General features: G+C 46.7%; 1 protein-coding gene across 4 annotated transcripts in view; it reads right to left on the bottom strand.

Moving 5' to 3' along the window:
- Nucleotides 1-20,739, bottom strand: part of WWC1 (WW and C2 domain containing 1) — a 184,226-nt gene that overhangs the window by 55,380 nt on the left and 108,107 nt on the right. For all 4 annotated transcript variants that reach the window (XM_078359150.1, XM_078359158.1, XM_078359161.1 and 1 more), the window contains exons 4-9: nt 19,820-19,896; nt 17,750-17,829; nt 10,895-11,024; nt 8,791-8,937; nt 7,175-7,248; nt 3,581-3,823 (exon numbers count right to left, since the gene is read on the bottom strand). In XM_078359150.1, coding sequence (XP_078215276.1) covers nt 3,581-3,823; nt 7,175-7,248; nt 8,791-8,937; nt 10,895-11,024; nt 17,750-17,829; nt 19,820-19,896 — 751 coding nt within the window. The remainder of the gene's footprint in view (nt 1-3,580; nt 3,824-7,174; nt 7,249-8,790; nt 8,938-10,894; nt 11,025-17,749; nt 17,830-19,819; nt 19,897-20,739) is intronic.

The raw sequence follows: 20,739 nt of genomic DNA, 5'->3' as shown, positions 1-20,739 counted from the left end.
GAAGAGCATAATAATCCCATTTTGAGAGAGAGAGAAAGAATAGAGAAAGAGGAGTGAAGGGAGACAGAGAGAAACAGAGACACTAAAAATAAAGATACACACCATGAAAAACAGAGAAGGGAAACAGAATGCCAGAGTCAGAAGGACGAACAGACAGACAGACAGACAGACAGACACAAAGCTGGAAAGAAACAGCTGCAGACCCAAAGGTAGCTGGGGTGGCTTTCCTGTCTCCCCACTGCGGGAGGCTCCCAGCCATGAGTGTGGTACCCCACTCCTGTGGACTCTTTCCTTAGACTCCTCTTAGGGCACGCGTGGCTGCCTGCCTGTATGCCCTCCAGCTTCGCTACCATTGCATTTGCTCCAAGCACCCTCCTACCAGGCCCTTTGAGCTGCCCACTCAGCAGCTGCAGAGGAGTGGAGGTTCTGGCCTCCCTGTACTAGCTGTGTGAACTCACTGCTCTGGAGGAGCCAGCAGACCTTTGAAAGATGGGGTTGAAGGCAGTAATAGAAGGTCTTCTGAGTGGGCAGTACCCTAAAGTGAGCACAGCCTCTGGGGCTAGCAAACCTGGGGTCTTCTAATCCCAGCTTTGCCACTTAGGGATGTCGGGTGAGCCTCAGTTTTCTCATTTGTAAAATGTGGATTAACTTCAGGGTTGCTGGGAGGTTTAAATGAGATTACATAGGCTACAGTGTGGCACAGGATAGGAGCTTTTACATGTGGTATATCTTAGGGGTCCCTAAGAGCCTCCAATTTGAATTTTAAGAAACCAACAGTTTTACAGAAGGGAAGAGCCTCAATTCACAGCCTGGTCTAATTGACTGCCTTCCTACCACATATGTAATTAAGGTACCTACAGTAAATCCTCAATTAACATTGTAGATAGGTTCTTGCCAACTGCAACTTTAAGCAAAATGAGGTATACCAAGTTCTCAATTTTTTTTTTTTAATAAAGTTGATGGAGCTGGGAGCAGTGGCTCACGCCTGTAATCCTAGCACTTTGGGAGGCCAAGGAGGGTGGATCACCTGAGGTCAGGAGTTTCAGACCAGCCTGGCCAACATGGTAAAACCCCGTTTCTACTAAAATACAAAAATTAGCCGGGTGTGGTGGCGTACACCTATAATCCCAGCTACTCAGAGGCTGAGGCAGGTGAATCCCTTTAACTCGGAATGCGGAGATTGCAGTGAGCCGAGACCACACCACTGCACTCCAGCCTGGGCGACAGGGCAAGACTCCATCTTGAAAAAATAAAAATAAAACATAAAGTTGATGGAAAAAAATTGGTTTCATTGTATGTACTTTTGCTTAAAGTCACAGTTTTCCAAAAACCTGTTAACAAATATTAAGTGAGGACTTAATGTATCCTGTTTTTTCTCTATTAGGCAAGTGAAACCCATATTGGTCAATGACTTGCTCAAGGTCAGCAGGTGAGAAGGGTGTTGCTTTGGACCCAACAAGGAGTGAGGCTGCCATGAGTCTGTTCTCTTCAGCTGCTGGCTGTGGGGATGATGAATAGCTAAGGGCTTCCCAGTGGCAGTTATAGGGTCTGGGAGCAAGTGAGGGACTCAGGGAGACACAGAGGCCCAGTAAGGGTCTGCCCAGGTCAGCTAACCATTTATTCTTTCAACAAACACAAAAGGCATGAGGGCATATAGATACAGGCCTTATCCCAAAATCCCGGAGAAAGCAGAATGGAGCCGTGGTGCTAAGAAACCTTCTAGCAAAGTGCTTGCATGGGTTGCCGAACACAATTATTCAAGCTCTGTCCTTCTCCTTCTCCCACCAACTGGTGGTGGGTCAGGGCTAATCAGCTGCTCCTGCCAGTGAAGAATGGAAGAGAGGAAATGGATACACTTTGGATATCACTGCTAGCAGTTCTGACTAAGCAACTAGTGGGGAGAGATTCCCAGCATCGGTGAGACAAGGGAGTTTCTGAAGCCATGAGAGGCTAGGCAAGAGCTTGGACAACCTGACCCACCTGGCACCATGCCATGTGCAAGTGGGGCTTACTCAATTGCTAGGATGGTACTGCAAGGAGAGTGCCTTAGAGCTCAAAGGTCCCCTGAAAGACCCATGAAGCAGTGACAGAATGAGCATATATAGGCATCTCTAGGACTGCCAGACTGCTTCAACTGAGGCAATAGGCATGTTTACTGGCTTCATAAACTGGGCTTCTGCCTCTGATTTCAATTCCCTTGCTGGCTCCAAACACCACACCACACACACACACACACACACACACACACACACACAAATCACTAGCTTCACTTCTAAGCTCCTTAGAGGCAGGAACCTTGCTGAATAAAGGCTCCTGCCAAAAAATGGTGAAAATAACTAGAATAGATTTAAAGGTCATGGGGCAGGGACCATGTCTTGTTAATTTCTGAATCCCCCAAACTGCCCTGCACACACAATCTGTGCAGCAAAAGGTTTCTCAAATGAATGAGTAAACATTGGCTGATGAACAGAATGAATGAATGAACGTGAAGCTGGAGAGGGTAAAGCCTACAGTGAACACAGTGTTGCATTCTGTGCAATGTGGGTGAGGAGGCTGGTGGGAACACTGAAGGAAATAAACAAAGACAATGTCTGTAACAAGGTCTAAATTAGAGAATATAAAGCAGCGGCTTTTAGGTTACATCCAGCCCATAGATGAAGCTGATTTGCATATATTTTTTTTAAATTTTGGATTACTTCCCAATATTTAAAAATAAAAAATCCAAACGATTCTTTTGTTTGAAGTACTGGCAGCCCTGGCAGCCCGAGGCCTGCACTCCCATTAGCTGGAGCAGAGAGACAGCACCTGCTTTAGACAAGTGGGGTCTGTGCACTCCGGTCTGACACAGACCACTGCCAGATGGGTCTCCAGCATTTCCGTGATCTGCTTCGCTCCCATAAGTATGCCAGTTTGCAACCCCCATCCACACCAGTGTTTTTCAAACTGCAAACTGCAACCCCTTAGCATGTGGTGAAATCAATTTGGTGAGTTATGACCTGCATGAAAAGAAATGCAACAGAAGACAGAAAACATCCGAGGACCATCACAGGCAGAAAAAGCATGCACCCAGCCAGGCACAGTGGCTCACGCCTGTAATCCCAGCACTTTGGGAGGCCGAGGCAGATGGATCACTTGAGGTTAGGAGTTCGAAACCAGCCTGTCCAACATGGCGAAACCCCATCTTAAAAAAAGAAAAAAAAAAAATGCACTATTTTGTGAAACTTGTATCAGGTCACAGTATAAAATGTACATCACTGTCAAAAAGTTAGAAAATGACTGCTCTAAATTATACAGAGTTATGTGGCTTAGTTGAGTCAGAAGATACATTTTTGAACACAATCACCTAAGCAGACTTTTTGGTGGCATGATTCAGCATGCAAAGTACCAGGGTAGCTGGTGCACTGGTTGGTGAATCATCTTTGCTGATTTTCTGTGTCGGCAAGCTGAGAGATCTCTGAACTGAGCATGCTCAGGGTGGAGCCCTGGCGACCTGGAACCCCGTCATCCTTTCCCTATCTGGGGGCTGGAGGACAGACTGCCAATGAGAGAAGAGTCCTATACACCCTGGGCCCAGCCCCACCTCTCCGTCAGCGCCTTGCTCTGGGTGTCCCGGGCTGCCTGCAGGTCCTTCTCCAGCCGCTTCCGGGCCATCTCCAGCTGCTCCACCTCCCCCTGGGTCCACTTGCGGGGGCTGATGAAGCGCATCTCCTTCAGCAGCTCCTCCTTCTCGTTGATGAGGATCAGTCGGTCCCTCTCTGAGTCTAGCACCCCAGGCCAGGCCTCACTGTCAAGCTTGGCCAGCTGGATCTTCAGGTTGGCGATCCTGGGGGCCGAGAAAGCAAGCGTGATCGGTGTGCCTAATAACACTGTGGGAACAGGAGATGCCATGAAGAAACAAGACATCTCAGAGCAACTTTGACAGTTACCGTCTTCCTTTGATCAGCATGTCATCTCAAGGAGCCTGTTTTATCTAAACAAACACATGTGGGTGCCTACCATGTGCCAACAATGAAGCAGGCTCTGCAGGGATGAGGTACAGACATGAACAAGGCAATGTCCTTGTCCTACTCCTGGTACAATAGAGATGTGGTTCAGCACCAGGCAATAACCTCTTACCCTGGCCGTGTGGCCTTGGGCAAGTTGCTTATTCTTCTGAAGGGAATAACAAAAGCTCTTTCCTTATGCCGTTTTGGTTGAAGGTTTTATGACCTAATCTATAACCTGCAAAGCACAGTACTTGGCACATAGTAAGTCCTTGCTACTGTTGTTATAACCTGGTGTGACCACTTATTAGGTATGTAACATTGGGCCAACTCCCTAGGCCTTAAAGATAAGAAAAACTCATTCATCAGAATGGTTGTGAAGGGTGTCTGGCACATAGCAAATACTGAGTCACTGGCAGTTCCAGACCATTAAGACTACAACTACTGACCACGTATCCTCAACTCAGAGAGAGGCAGTGGCACTGTGTGAACTGCTGTGGATTTGGGGTTAGAGGCCTGGAGTTGGAGTCCTGGTTTGCTCTGGCCTTCCTCATGGAAGGGACCATTTTTCAGGAAATCATTTTGGTGTCATAAGCTTCTAACACAGTGACTGGTATACGCAGGCACTTAATAACTGTTAAAGAGCTGGCAGCCTTATCCCTTAACTTCTCTAAGACTCAGTATCCTCATCGATAAGGCAGAGACGATATGATACCTATAGGGTGGGTTATGAGGGCCAAATGAGAACACAGCCCTTTATACATTGCCAGGTGTTAAATAGGCCTTTGGTATTATTATCATTGGGTCAAAATAAGATTCACAATATAACAATGAATATTGCTACAAATATCTAACAACAATCATGACATCATCCTTCAGGACTTGGCCTTTGCAGAGTACCATCAGCTTTCATGTCCTGGCTACTCCATCCCTAAAGGGTGGGGAAGATAGGAGCTGTTAACCTGGTTGGACAGATGCCCAGGTAAGATATGATGCACCTAAAACTGCAATACTTGTTGAGACCAGAGGCCTCTGGGATCCCAGTTCAATCTTACCTGCAGACAGTGTGGCCCAATTCTTTGTCAGAACACTGCTGGGGACAAGATTCACCATGAACTGCAGCAAAAATTCCATATAGAGAAACCTATCTAGATTTGCTTATTCCCTAGCCAAATGTTCCAGGAGGAATTCTTATACACTTGGCCCTTGAAGGGGTTGGTTCCAGGACCTCCCACAGATGCCGAAATCCATGGATGCTCAAATGTTGTATATACAATTGCATAGTGTTTACATACAACCTATGTGCATCCTCCTGTATACTTTAAATCATCTCTAGATTACTTACAATACCTAACACAATGTAAATGCTATGTAAATAGTTTTTATACTATATTTAAGCATTTGTATCATTTTTAATTTTTTTCCTGGATACTTCTGATCCTTGGTTTGTTGAATCCACAGATGCAGAACCTGAGGGTACAGAGAACCCACATATTACTATATTCATGAATAATATTCATGTATTTTGTAGCTGCTGTTCTCCAGCACTTTGATAATGAAATGGTATGGTAAGGCCTGGCAGGGGCTCCATCATATGCTTTACTCTCTAGCAGACTTTTCTGTCAAAGTGGCAAGGCAACTCCCAGCAATTCAGGGCTTACATACTACCAGGTTAGCATACCAGCAAGCAGGGTGAAGAAAAGGAGAGAGACTAAGTCTGTGTAATAGCAACTGAGTCACTGGATCCAGCTGTGCCTGAAGCTAGCTATCTCAGGACTTTGGAGTTAAATAAACCAATACATTCCCTTTTTTGCTTCCTCTGGTTTCTATCAGATTTTTGTCATTTCTACAAGGAGTTCTACTATTCACACAGCATTGGCAGAGGGGCAGAGCTGGGCACTGCCATACTTTACCTGGCCTGGCTAAGAAGGTCCACAGGCCAGGCAAGTTAGTCTAGGGAGGAATGGATGCAATGTGCCCAGTTTCCATCCACACCACAATGCCCAGGGCATGCTTTGCCAAGAATGCTAGCTCAGAGTACAGAAAGATCATGAACTTGAAGCCAGACTGTCCAGGGCTCAAATTCTGCCTCTACCACCTAGAAAAGTCATGAAATATCTTGGTCTTACCTTTCTCCTCTTTAACGTGGAGATAATAAGATTGCTTATAGTAGCTTTGCTTTGATAGTAAGGTTGCTTTGAAAATCAAATGAGAAGATATATATACAACTGTTTTAGTACAATAAATGATCTCAGCCAAGTGTAGTGGTGCATGCCTGTAATCCCAGCTACTCAGGAGGCTGAGGTGGGAGGATCAATTAAGGCCAGGAATTCGAAACCAGTCTGGGCAACAAAGCAAGGCCCTGTCTCTAAAAAAGGTAACAACAAATCCAATCTGTGCCAGCGTATAACAGATGTTCTAAAAATGTCAGCTTTGATTATTATTTATTTGTGGTAGTGGAACCTGACTGCTTAGGATTCTGTGAAGCCACAGAACATCTCTATCCCAGAGGTCTACGCTGCTTAAAAGCCCAGCTTGCTCCCAGCTGCACAGGAGACACTGAAGTGGGTAGTGTCCATAGTCTTTTTAGCCCGTTGCTGACATTCCAGTCGTGCCTCTTCAAACCAAAATGCTTATAGGATCATGGAAAAGCCTTGGTTCAAAACAAAGTTCCACTCTCTCCTTTTTTTTTGAGACGGAGTTTCGCTCTTGTTACCCAGGCTGGAGTGCAATGGCGCCATCTTGGCTCACCGCAACCTCTGCCTCCTGGGTTCAGGCAATTCTCCTGCCTCAGCCTCCTGAGTAGCTGGGATTACAAGCACCCACCACCATGTCCAGCTAATTTTTGTATTTTTAGTAGAGACGGGGTTTCACCATGTTAACCAGGACAGTCTCGATCTCTTGACCTCGTGATCCACCTGCCTCAGCCTTCCAAAGTGCTGGGATTACAGGTGTGAGCCACCGCGCCCGGCCCTCTGCTTTCTATCTTGTGAGGTGTCCTGGGCAAGTCATTTCCCCTCTGAATTTCAGAGAGGATTAAAATATAAAGAGTACAACAATAACTATCTTCATAATCTTTGTGAGGATTAAAGAAGACGAAGTGTGTCAAAAGCCAAGCACAGAGCAGTCATCTCCTACAGCAGTTATTTTTGGAACCATCCTGCCCCTAGCCCTAGCCCCAGCCCAATTACCTTCTCTTAGCCTCTTCATATCGAAGGCGCAATCTGACCTTCTCTGCCAACTGATTGTTGCTGTTGGTGCCGAACTAGAGGAGAAGAACAAAGTCAGGAATTATGTAGCTGTCGTGGCCGGTGCTGAGTTGGGTTTCAAGAACTCATGAGAGACTTGACAGCTTGCGTGGGCAGTAGCCAAGAATAGCCCCCAGTGATTGGGCTGGCGGTGCACATCGCAGGGAAGCTGGTTAAGCAAAAACGCTTTCCTCCTTTTAGGCCACAGGGAGAGCCGTAAACTCAGACATCTATCACTTTGAAAATGGAAGCCAAAGGCCCGGAATATCATCCTGCAGCCCCAAATGGCTTGGCTTGGAGCCCATTCAAGCCATAGAAGCGTGGAGGACAGTTGGTGAGACGAAAACAGGGATAGCCAATACCAAGAAAGCCATTCTGGGGGGCACCGAGGAGGGGATCAATAGAAAACTCAGAGAGGTGGCTCACACCTGTAATCCCAGCACTTTGGGAGGCCGAGGCGGGTGGAACATGAGGTCAGGAGTTCGAGAGCAGCCTGGCCAGCATGGTGAAACCCCGTCTCTACTAAAGATACAAAAAATTAGCCAGGTGTAGTGGTGCCGCGCCTCTAATCCCAGCTACTAGGAGGCTGAGGCAGAAGAATTGCTTGAACCCGGGAGGCAGAGGTTGCAGTGAGCTGAGATTGTGCCATTGCATTCAAGCCTGGGTGATGGGGCAAGACTCCATCTCAGAAAAAAATAAATAAATAAAAGTCAAAGAGGCTGCAGTCAGTAGTGAAATACTGGGTAGGTGGGGAGAAGACCCCAGAACTCACAAAGAGGGGTACTGTTCCTTTACAAAACTTTGGCCCACAGGTGGCTTATAGCTGGGCACATGGTGGTATAAGGAAAGAAGGGAGAACCACTTTTGCTGTGCCAGTCTGTCAGGAGCAGCAAGAGGCTATAAGGCTCACCAGTCACCCATGGACAAGTGGGAAGACAGCTATGGAAATCACATAGGAACAACATTTAGAGGTTGTCTGCCACAGAGGCTGGAAGGCAGATTCATTCAATGTTGCTTGCTCCAGTAAAACAAAAGCTCTCCAAAACTTACAAGGCACCATCAGTCAGCCCTACTCCAACCCTTTCCCGAGCTATATCTGGACAGCACTTTCACTATTCATAACTAGGACGGGGCTGAGCTTTGGAACTGGAAGTCAAGGAGCTGCCTGAAAGCTGCATGCATTGTTTTGGGACTAACAGGAGGAAAATATCCCCTGCTGTCCAGCTGGGGAAAGGAAAATGGAATGGAACTGCAAAATGGTATGAAAAAAAAACTGAGAAAGACATTTTGTCCTTTAAATATGCTTTCTGTGCAGCATTAAGAGACACAGCACCTGGCCAGGCAATACTTGGGGCCAAGGTGTCTGCCAGTGTGGGCTATTCCTCCACAGCATCTCATCATATCCTCTTGGCCCCAGGACGTCTGCAAGAGAACAGAGCTCCAGAGGGCTGAGGCAGCAGCCAGCCCCGCAGAGAGCCGCTGGTCAGCTCCCTGGTGGGCAGTGAGAAGGCAGCTGCCGTCCCATGGAAGGCCCCCAGCAGCCTGCCCTGTCTACTCACACTTCCTGAGATGTCCGTCTGGGAGCTCATGTCCAGATACTGTTTCGGCAGTGGAAAACTCGAACTCTCCAGAGAGCTGCTGCTGGACCACAGGTCTGAGTGAGACCCCCTGTCGGTGTGGAAGCCATCCTTCAACATGGCAAGGCTCTAAAGGAGAGAGCAGGGTTAATAATGCGCCTTCCCAGGAGGGCGCTCTGGGTCTGCCATGCTCTCCTCTCTACCCTCCCTTAATTTAGGAACCCATGTCCTCCTCAGATATCCTACTGATCCTGTGATAGAGAGCTGGCAGTAAGTGGGTCCTTGCTGTGTGCCAGGCTCTTTGTTGGGCCTATGACATGGGAGAAACTGGTGTGGATGCTGACTCTGGAGCCATACTGCCCTAGCTGGAACCCCTGTTCTGTTCCTTCCCAGCTGTGTGACTTGATCTAGCTGAATAACCTCTCTTAGCGTAAATTTCCACTCCTGCAAAACGGGAAAGAACAGCTGGGTGCTCATGCCTGTAATCCCAGTGCTTTGAGAGGCCGAGGCAGGAGGATCACTTGAGGCCAGGAATTCAAGACCAGCTTGGGCAACATAGTGAGACCCCCATCTCTAAAAAAGAAATTAGCTGAGTGTGGCGGTGCATGCCTGCAGTTCTAACTGCTTGGGAGGCTGAGGTGGGAGGATTGCTTGAGCCCAGGAGTTTGACACTGCAATGAGCTATGATTTTGCCACTGGACTCCAACCTGGGTGATAAAGAGAGACCCTGTTTCTTGAAGGAAAAAAAAAGGAAGAATCACAGGTCCTATCTCACAGGGCTATTATATTGATTAAATGAGATGACAAGTATAGAACACTAAGGAATACAGCCCATGCTCAGTAACTGTCAGCTTTACCAGAGTCTTACTGATTTCTGACAATAGTCATGACAAGAATGACCTATGATTATCCCCAATTTATTGATGAAAAGCTGGCAATTGACCGAGCCAAGATTTGGACCCGGTCTATTTGGCTTAAGGCTCCGCGATCTTAACCACTCATCATAACAGGAGGAGCTGTCCATGAGCTCCTCGTCTGAATGTTTTCACTGGGCTGCTGTCCTGGGCAGGAACTTCAAAACTGTTCTGTTTGTTATAGAGCATAGAGCTTCCTTCACTAAGTCATTTATAGCATCTCTGAGGACTCCTAATCTGCTAGTGAAATATCCGAGGTCAAGGCGGTTCCCGTGAAGGGAGGTGATAGGTACAGGCGGTAAGAGAATGGGTTTGTGAGTCAGGGGTTCATGGGTTTGAATCACGGCTTTAGCTTCCTCTCTGAGTTGTACAGCCTTTTTCTGTAGGATGGGGATAAACTAGGGTTGATTTAAGAGATGAGACATGATGCATACAAAGGGCTTGGCACAATCACCCGGCACATTACATAATATCTATTATAATTTGTTCAGTTCCCAGCATAGAGGCAGAACACACAATGAAATGCTTATAGAGATGCCACATTCTGATGTCAAAGGCTAATGATGTTGAAACCACCTCCCTCTACTTGATTCTCTGAAAAGTAAGTCAGGGGCCAGGTACACTGGCTCATGCCTGTAATCCCAGCACTTTGGGAGGCTAAGGTGGGAGAATTACTTAAGCCCAGGAGTTCAAGACAGCCTGAGCAAAATAGCAAGACTCCCTCTATTAAAAAATAAAAGTTTAAGAAATAAATAACAAAGAAATCAGGTGGTTAGAACTAGTGGCAAGGATACGATGTTTGGGCTGGCCAGATGGCTTCCATTCCAACTCTGCCATTTACACTCGCATGTTTTCACTGGGCTGCTGTCCTGGGCAGTGATGTTGCAGGGGGTGGGAGTCCACATTTATTGAGTTCTTACTATGTTTCAAATACTCTTCTAAATGCATCTTATGATTAACTAATTTAATCCTCAAAACATACCTTATGCAAGTCACTTAATGTCTCTGCACCTCCACGTTCTCCTCTGTGAAATGGGACCAAAACCCCAGGAAAACCGGTAATGAGAACTCAGCAATGTGTGTACCATGTGGAAATAGCCCGCATAAAACTGGCATACAGGAATACTCAGGAGAAATCAAGATGGTGCCCACATCATCAGGAACTTGCATACCTTAATGAGATCTTGCTTTTCCTTTTCCCCACAGGTAATAGCCTTTTTGATGGCCTTTGTTTCTCTCAAGACAGCCTGAGCTTCATCCAGTTTGTAGCTTCCCTGAGCATCAGACATTTTCTTATCGATTCTAGGAGACAGTTAATGGGACAGGTCAGCCTTAGACAGGGTGAGGGACAGGGTCTCCCCAGGGGAAAACCACCAACCACAGGACTTTGGTACCTTAAGAAGGCCCCTCCCTCTGTACTGCAAACCCTTCCTCCATAGGCCCCACTTGTGGGATGAGGCATAGAAGGTCCCAGGCTGTGCAGTGGCTCATGCCTGTAATCCTAGCACTTTGGGAGGCCAAGGCAGCTGGATCACTTGAGGCCAGGAGTTTAAGACTAAACTGGGCAACATGGTGAAACCCCATCTCTACTAAAAATACAAAAAGTAGCTGGGCATGGTGGCGCATTCCTGTAATTCCAGCTGCTCAAGAGGCTGAGGCATGAGAATTGCTTGAACCTGGGAAGCAGAGGTTGCAGTGAGCCAAGATCATGCCACTGCACTCCAGCCTGGGAGATACAGCAAGACTCTGTCTCAAAAAAAAAAAAAAAAAAAAAAAAAAAAAAAAAGGGAAAAGAAAAGAAAAGAAAGACGTAGAAGGTCCCTCTTAAACAGCCAGTGTGTCACAGCGTGTGGCTGCAGAAGTAACACTGCTCGTGAAGTCAGTGTCCTCTCCAGATCAGCTCTTATGGGAAGCCTTCCCTGATTACTTCCCTGGGTCCTCCAGGCTCATTAGGGGCTTCCCATATACATCACACATAGCTGTGACACTGCAGTCGTTACACTGTGTGATAATATATAGTTTATGTGGTAGAATCTTTGACTTGACTCTGGGAGGTCTGGGAGCAGGAGGCAGAGTTAAATATGTTTTGCTCATTCCTTGTTGGAGGGAGGGCAGGCTGTCCTGTGAACTACTGTATGATGTTTAGCAGCATCCCTGGCCTCAACTCACAAGATGCTGGTGGTACCCCCACCCTGCATGGTGACAACTAAAAATATCTCCATGTATTACCTAATGTCCCTTGAGGGAGAGAGGGAGCAAAATCATGCTGGTCAAGAACCACTGTCCTTTTTTTTTGAGACGGAGTTTCGCTCTTGTTACCCAGGCTGGAGTGCAATGGAATGATCTTGGCTCACCACAACCTCCGCCTCCTGAGTCCAGGCAATTCTCCTGCCTCAGCCTCCTGAGTAGCTGGGATTACAGGCACGTGCCACCATGCCCAGCTAATTTTTTGTATTTTTAGTAGAGACGGGGTTTCACCATGTTGACCAGAATGGTCTCGATCTCTGATCTTGTGATCCACCCACCTCGGCCTCCCAAAGTGCTGGGATTACAGGCGTGAGCCACCACACCTGGCCAAGAACCACTGTCTTTAATAAGCATGTGTTGAGCTAATGAACGCAATGAAGAAGAGGGTAGAAGGAGGAAAGACTCCCAGCCCTATTACCTATTAGTAGGGTGACCCTGGGCTCATCTCTCAAGTACACAGAGCCTCAGTTTCCTCCTCTACAAAACTTGGATGATGTTATCTGTCTGGCCCATATTCATGGAGTTGTCGGGAACATCAAATGGAATACAGGATGGAAAATTTTGTGGTGAACTGGGAATTACTGTTAAAACATAAGGGATTAAAACGCTTAGCCTGGAGAGCTTATTGGCTTCTCCAGGCCCTATATGCAGGTTCATTTTGATGGGGTGGGGGAAAAAGGATTCTGATATAGTTTTCTGAAGGTCAGACCAAACCAGAGACAGGCAGGGGTGAGCTTCTTTTCAGTGAGCCAAGATTGCACCACTGTACTCCAGCCTGGGAGACAGAACAAGATTCTGTCTCAAATAAATGAATAAATGAATGAATGAATGAATGAATGAAGAAAAAAAAGGCATAGAAGGTTCCTGTTTAAATGTGCCACAGCGTGTGGCTGCAGAAGCAACACAGCTGGTGAAGTCAGTGTCCTCTGAACATCAGCTCTTACGGGAAGCCTTCCCTAATTACTTCCCTGGGTCCTCTAAGCTGGGAGGGCCTGGTGATGTAAAAAAAAGAGATGCATTTTAACTATATCACCCATTTGCCAAGGGCTAGGCCTGAGGTTTCAGGCCAAGGTGGAGAAAAAGGAGTTTTACAGTCTGCGGGAACACCACAAACTCATTATTTCAGGATGAGAAACTGCTCACAGGCATTCCTTTGTGGTTTTCAGCTACAGGCCAAACTGTCCCCGCTAAAAATAACCCTCATGGGGAATCCTGAGCAGGAGCAGGTTTTCATCCTGGCCTCATCATCTGGGCCTCTGAGCAGAGGAGAGAGCAAGGCAGGGAGATCGGTCTCAACACAGCTTCCCCCTGCGGTTACTTCAGCCTCCGTGGAGAGAAAACAAAGCCCCGTTTATGTCTCCCCACTAAAAATAGCCTGCCTATTCCTTTGTAGGACTCGGGCCTGGGCAGGCCTATCAGGTCGGCAAGGACTGGCCCCAGATTTAGTCTGAAAAATTAGTCTGAGGGAGCTTAGAAGATGCTCCGTGGCAAGGAGGGTGTCCAGAGTCAGTGTCCAGGACAGACAGTGGTGGTGCTGCAGATGGGCATAGGGGGTGCAGGGAGACGCTGTTTGTTGGAGCGTGTCCGAGGGCTGGGGACTCTGGGGAGGGGGCTGTGCCCAGCTGTTCTCTGCCAAAAGGGCGAGAATGGCTTTGAATCCTTGGCAGGATGAGACAGAAGCGGTTTGTCTGCTGGGCCTCCGAAAGCCTCTACCTGATGTCTTCAAGGGCCTTAGCAACCCAGCCTCTGGAATTTGGCTCCAGAGAGTGGCTCTGATAGAGAACACTCTTGGGATGAAGCTGGGTGGGGAGGGGGTTGGGGGAGAACAAAGGGTCACCATTATGCACTTGGTGAATGAATTTATTTTTTTTTAAGGGAAAGAAAAGTGTGTGTGTGTGTGTGCGCGCGTGTGCGTGTGTGTATGTGTGTGTATTGGGGTATTGGGATGGGAGATGCATGTGTTTTAGGATTTTAAAATCCCTCAGCTGTCCTCTCTTCAGGCCTTTAGAGATTCACATACCCCATAGCCATACAGAGAGGTGGGGCAAAGGCAGACAGTAGCCGACTCCTGGTCCTGCTCAGACACCTCCTACCTGGGCACGGCAGCGCTCGTGCTGTGTAGGGAGGTGCTGCACTGCCCTCCTCCCATAGGGCCAACATGCCAGGTCTCTACTCTTCCGTAGTTGCAAGGAAGCTGGCAGGTCAAAGTTCCAAGCTTTCGTCTTGATTTTTCTTTGCAACCTCTTCCAAGAGGCAACTTTCAATCCTCACCAACCTTCTCCCTCTTTTTAAAACAGGTTGCTGACTATGAATTGAACTAATATGGATTTGTGGCCCAGAGTAACTCAGCTGCCCAAGGAAGCTTAGCTGGGATCATCACAATCATGGCAGGTGACAAAGCGGCTCTTAAGAAACAACAGAGCTTTTGGCTGCTAAAGAGAAATTTTCTGAAAGAGAAAATTGCATGTGGTCAAAGTTATCCTGGAAATTCCTTAAGAATGAGGGGTACCTTTCTCCATGTTCTGCCATAAGAGGAGGCACAGAAATAGAAGTGACTGGATAGCATCCCTGTTAGACTCTGAAAAAGGGACCTTATGTTTTCTGGGAGTGCAGAGGCAGTGATCTGGGATGATGAGGAGAAGGAAGATATTGAGATACGAACTTCAAAATCCAATAGTCCTGGGTTTCAGCCCCAGCCCTGACCCCTGCTAGCTGGGTGGCTTCGGGCATATTTGCAAAGGGGGTGAAGAATGAAATGAAATGAGGTGGCTGGCGTGAAGGGCTTCCCCAGCACACTGCCTAGCCCAGGGCAGACAGAGTTCATCCAAGTTCCCTTCCCAATGGAAGCAGGCAACAAGCTAGAGGTCACCACCCCAGCCACTCTCAAGCAGCTATTCCCTCATGCCAGGCACTGTCACACACTTGACATGGATTTTCCAATTCAATCTTTACAACCCCTAGTTTTTCAAATGAAGTCAAAGCTCACAGGGGTTAAGTCTCTTTTCTAAGGACCCAGGAAACCGGGATTTGAACCCTGACTACCTGCCTCTCAAGACTACATTCCTGACCCTCTCTGCCAAGGTGTACGTTAAAGGAGGCATCTTCCTCCACGATGGATGCAGAGCACGGCTTCCGGCTAAGGAGTGTGGGTGGCTGGGGCTGCTGTGAAGTCTTATCTGGGCCTGATATCAAACATAGGGCAGAGGGAGAGGGGAGAAAGGAGGCTTGTCTTGGGGTTTTAGCATCAGCTTACCAAACTACAAGCGTTTTCAATGCTGCTACAGGGTGCCAAAGTGGTAAAACAGGTTTGCGGTGGCTCAGAGAATAAAGGTAAGTGTTCTAACCAGAAGCTCTTGGGGACTACAGGAGCCAGGAGGCAGGGAGAACCCATTCAGGAAGATGACGTGGGAGTGAGTAGCCCTTAAACTGTGTGCTCAGAAGCCGTTTTGCTGCAAAGTGGAGGAATCAGGCTATTGGTTTAATAGGTCAAAAACAGGAATTTTCCGAGCTTATACTATTGCCCCAAATTGTCATTCGTGCTCCTGAAGATCACCAAGAAGCATAAAGCATGGCTCCAGGCCTTAACAAGTTCAGAATCTGATTTGAGAGACAAGATGGGTATATGTATACACACATCTACAAATAACATGTATATAACATAGATGCAAACATATGGAAAGTCATAATTTATAATACTTTGTAAGACAAAAAAATTACATACAATTTATAGTAATATAAAGCCATACATTCTTATAGCATGTGTTGTGCTGAATTCATGGTGGCTCATTCAAGGTGGTGGGGGCTTGAGGGGTGGGAAGATGTGGAAAAGAACCAATTGGTCCCTCAACAGATGGCTACAGTTCCTTCAACTAACAGGGCTGGAGACAGACATCCAAAGGCTTAGGGCTATGGCCACACAATGATGAGGGTGGATTTGAAATTCATGGAATGAGGAAAGGGTATAGTAGTCAGGGAGCGACAAAAAGCGAGTGACTACAGAAACAGCCATCCGCACAGGAGTGGCCTCCCCGGGAATGTAAGTGAGACACCTCCTCAGAAGGGAGAAATCCGCCCAGTGTCCTGCCTAGAGCTTCTTTCTGAGAGGGCTACCAGGTGACCTTCTTAACGATTGTCCAGAGAGCCCATTAGATACACTGAACACAATTTAATGAATGAGTCTGTTATATGCTGTAGTTAAAAATAACAATAAACTAACATCTTTCTCTCTCCCTTTCTTGACTTCTTTCTCCCTCCTTCCTTTCTTCCTTTTTTTTTTTTTTTTTTGAGACAGGGTCTCACTTTGTCACCCAGACTGCTGCCTTCTCTCTCTCTCTTCTTCCTTCCCTTTTCTTCTTTTGTTCGAGAAAGGGTCTCACTTTGTCACCCAGACTGAAGGGCTTTTTCTCAGATCTCTCTCATTCTTTCTCTTTCTTCCTTTCCTTCCTCCTTGCTTCCTCTCTCCCTTCTTCTCTCCTTCCCTTCCTCCCTTCCTGCCTCCCTTCCCTCCCCTCTCTTCCCCTTCTCTCTCTCTCTTTCAAGACAGGGTCTCACTTTGTCACCCAGACTGAAGTGCAGTAGTACAATCAACTCACTGCAGCCTACAAGTGGTAGGCTCAAGCAATCCTCCCAACTTGGCCTCCCAAAATGCTGGCATTACAGGCATGAGCCACCGTGCCCAGCCACAATAAGCTAACCTTTCTTCAGTACCTGCTAAGTGATTCAATTTTCTCACCTGTAAAATGGGGTTAGATATCAAAGCGTTCCTTATAGTGTTGCTATAGGATCAAATGAGCACACCTGCATGGAATTACTGCAGGGGCTCCCTGGCACAGAGTAACTGCTCAACAAAGCTTAGCTAGTATTGTCACAATCACGACCAGTAACACAACTGCTCTTAAGAAGCAACAAAGCTGCTACATGTTCTCACTGACAAGTGCGAGCTAAATGATGAGAACACATGGACACATTACGGGGAAAAACACAGACTGAGGCCTCTGAGAGGGTGAAGGGTGGAAGGTGAGAGGAGGGAGAAGTTCAGGAAAAATAACTAATGGGCACTAGGCTTAATACCTGGGTGATGAAATAATCTGTACAACAAACCCCCATGACATGAGTTTACCTGTATGACAAACCTGCACGTGTATCCCTGAACTTAAAGTTTAAAAAAAAAAAAAAAAGACAAAACAGAGCTGTATCTTACCTGGCCACAGGTCAGCTTCTAAAGGTGAAAATTACATTTGGTGAAAGTTATCCTGGAAACTCCTTAAGTCACCCATAGGGCACAATGTACATGGCATCGTGCAGACTTTTCTAGTAACAAGTTTTTGCTAGAAGAGATCATTACTCCTTCAATGAAGCACTTGGTGAGTGCTTTTAGGAGATATGGAAAAAAGGAGTGTGTTTTGTTTGTGTGCATATGAGACCCTACTGGATCGACTAGAGATGAGGCACGTTCACGGAAATGCTGAGCATTTCCGTGCTGCTTTCTGTGACTGGCTAGTAACACTCGGCTGAGTGCAACAGATCTTATTGGCTTCAGGAATTCACAGGACAATGAGAGTTCTGTGGTCTGAAGTGACTCCCCTTTTCTCTTTCCAAACCCCACCCTTGGGTGGCAGTATCTTCAGGAAATGCCAGTGGAACAGAACTTGACTTGAATGACGAGAGAGCCACATTTTGAGAAGGGAGGAAAGGGACTGAAGGAGAGAGAGACAGAGAGGGCAGGAGGGGAGCCTGGGTGGGGAGCAGCCCCCATGCTCTGCATCACAGGGTGCACTTACTTCTTCAGGGTCTGAAAGCCACGCTCTTTGAACTGCAGCTCGTGCTGGAGGTGAACCATCTCTCTCTTCAGCTTGTTGACCTGGAGGGCAGCAGACCACACACAGGCTGGGTCAGAGGCTGACACAAGGTGCAGTTGCCTTCTTCCTGGAAGGGGAACCCAGAGCCCCCGCACCCGCCAACACTGTGCCTGTATAATAACTCAAGACAGCACCCCTTGGGCCACACTGGTCAAAGCCCCCTCCCCTCACCGATGCTGGTCTTGGTCTCTGCAGATGGCCATTCAGCCAGCATCCCAGGCAGCATTGCTGTAGGTCATTCCTAGCCAGTCCTTGCTCCAGGGAAACAGGAGGTAGACAGGAGCTGACCTGGGATAGAGTGGGCCTTCCGACTTCCTTGCTGTGTGACCTCTCTCAAGCCATCTTGCTATCCTGAGTCTCCCTTTACTGTACTGATGGATGAGGACAATGGCAATTCCTAGGGCTGTGTATCACTTAAAGCTGGCAAAAGCTATGAGAGTGCTTTGTGTGGAGGCAAGAGGCAATGTAGTAACTTTAGTGGCAAGACGTGCCCTAGGAACTAGACTCAGTCTGCAGGCTTGTGTGGTCTCTACTGTATTATTCATTTTTTTTTTTTTGAGACAGAGTCTCCCTCTGTTGCCAGGATGGAGTGCAGTGGCGCAATCTCGACTCACTACAACCTCCGCCTCCTGGGTTCAAGTGATTCTCCTGCCTCAGCCTTCTGAGTAGCTGGGACTACAGGTGCACGCCACTATGCCCAGCTAATTTTTTTGTATTTTTAGCAGAGACGGGGTTTCACCATGTTGGTCAGGATGATCTCGATCTCTTGACCTTGTGATTTGCCCACCTTGGCCTCCGAAAGCGCTGGGATTTTAGGCATGAGCCATTGCACCTGGACTATTCAACTTTTAAAATGAGTTGCTAATAACCAAAGCTTCAGAAAGTTTACATAATAAACCTAGACACACAGTTCATTTCTGAAAATACCTGAAGATCTGGCAACACTGAGCCCACATTCCAGCATGGGCACAACAGACTAGAGGTCAAATGCAATCACCTTTTAGACTGGGCAGACGTCTCCCGGTTACACAGTCACCATTACTGCCTCACCTCCAGCCCACATCCCTCATTTATGTCTTCTTGCAGGCATCTGAGTTTGTGGAAACTATTAAATACGTCGAGTCTAACTAAAACACTTCAAAACATTGACTTTACCGTGAGTAATTAAATTGCTGTGCCTCAGTTTCCATGTTGGCCAAATGGAAATACTAATATTTATTCCCTAAGGTAATCATGAAGTAATTAAAATAAGATCATGCAGAATAATCAGTAGCTAGGAAGACAGTATACCACATTAGAAACTCTGGAGCAAGACTTGAATCTCTTGTGACCTTGAGCAAGTTTCTTAGCTCCCCTAAGCCTCTGTCTGCCCATCTTTAAAATGCAGATGATGACAGCTTGGTGGTGGCTCACACCTGTGATCCCAGCACTTTAGTAGGCCGAGGTGAGTGGATCATCTGAGGTCAGGAGTTCGAGATCAACCAGACTAACATGGTGAAAGCCTGTCTCTACTAGTAATATGAAAATTAGCTGGGCGTGGTGGCATGCACCTGTAATCCCAGCTACTTGGGAGGCTGAGGTATGAGAATCACTTGAATCTGGGAGGGCGGAGGTTGCAGTGAGCCGAGATCACACCACTGTACTCCAGCCTGGGTGACAGAGCAAGACTGTCTCAAAAAATAAATAAAGTAAAATGCAGATGACAGCAGTTACTTCACAGAGTTGTTGCAAGGACACGAGGTAATACATATGAGGTATTTTGCACTGTGCCTGGTATATGGTGACTGCTTGTGAAATGGTAGCTGCTATAACCATTACTATGACTGTGACTACTGCCTCTACTGTTATTATTCCTGTTATTATTCAGGGTCTTGCTAGCACTGGCTGTCATGGCCTGGCTGAAGCATCTGCTCTGGACTTGTGGGTGGGCTTGTGGCCTAAGACCCCAGTGGCCCCCATCACTAGCACATAGTATAGGCAAAGAGGTCCTACCCGGGATTTTGCAGTGGCAATTTCAGCTTTCAGGATCTCAGGGTCATACTTAGAGCTGGATGATGAACCAGAGACCACTGTAAGGAAAAAAGAACAAGAATATCAGTAGAAGAAACACATTTCAGCAAAGTTGGCTTATTGGCCATCTAAATAAACCTAGTAAGGAAGGACTAAAAGTGAACAACCTCCATGTTCAACAAAGGGGGACTTGTTACATAAATATGGTACACGCATAAAATGGGGACTACACAACTTAAAATGATGATGAAGAATACTGAACAACAAGGGACAATATCTGAAACTCATGTGAAAGCAAGTTTACAAAAAAGTGTAAAGAATAACTTAAATTTGGGGCCAGGCATAGTGGCTCAAGCCTATAATCCCAGCCCTTTAGGAGGCTGAGGTAGGGGGATCACCTGAAATCAGGAGCTGAAGACCAGCCTGGCCAACATGGGGACATCCTCTCTCTGCTAAAAATACAAAAATTAGCTGGGCATGGTAGCAGGCATCTATAGTCTCAGCTCAGGAGGCTGAGGCATGAGAACTGCTTGAACCTGGGAGGCAGAGGTTGCAGTGAGCTGAGATTGCACCACCACACTCCAGCCTGAGCGACAGAGTGAGACTCTGTCTCCAAAAACAACAACAACAACAAAAAATACAGTTTCCAAATATACACACACACATATGCATTTTTAAGACTGAAAAAATAACAAAGAGAATGCTGATATCTAAAGAGTTATTTGATAAATGATATTATCATCTTTATATTTTTCTCTTTTAAACAAAAATTTTTTTAATGCTGAATCCTAACCACTAGACCACCAGGGATCTTTTTAAAAAACATATACATATGCTTTACAATCAGAAAAAATTACTAAAATATTGATTATACTTTATAATATTAATGTACATTCAAAAAG

The sequence above is a fragment of the Callithrix jacchus genome, chromosome 2, assembly GCF_049354715.1.
Source record: "Callithrix jacchus isolate 240 chromosome 2, calJac240_pri, whole genome shotgun sequence".
Lineage (NCBI taxonomy): Eukaryota > Metazoa > Chordata > Mammalia > Primates > Cebidae > Callithrix > Callithrix jacchus.
The sequence above is the reverse complement of the archived record's forward strand: the minus strand, read 5'-3'. Positions and strand labels throughout refer to the sequence as shown.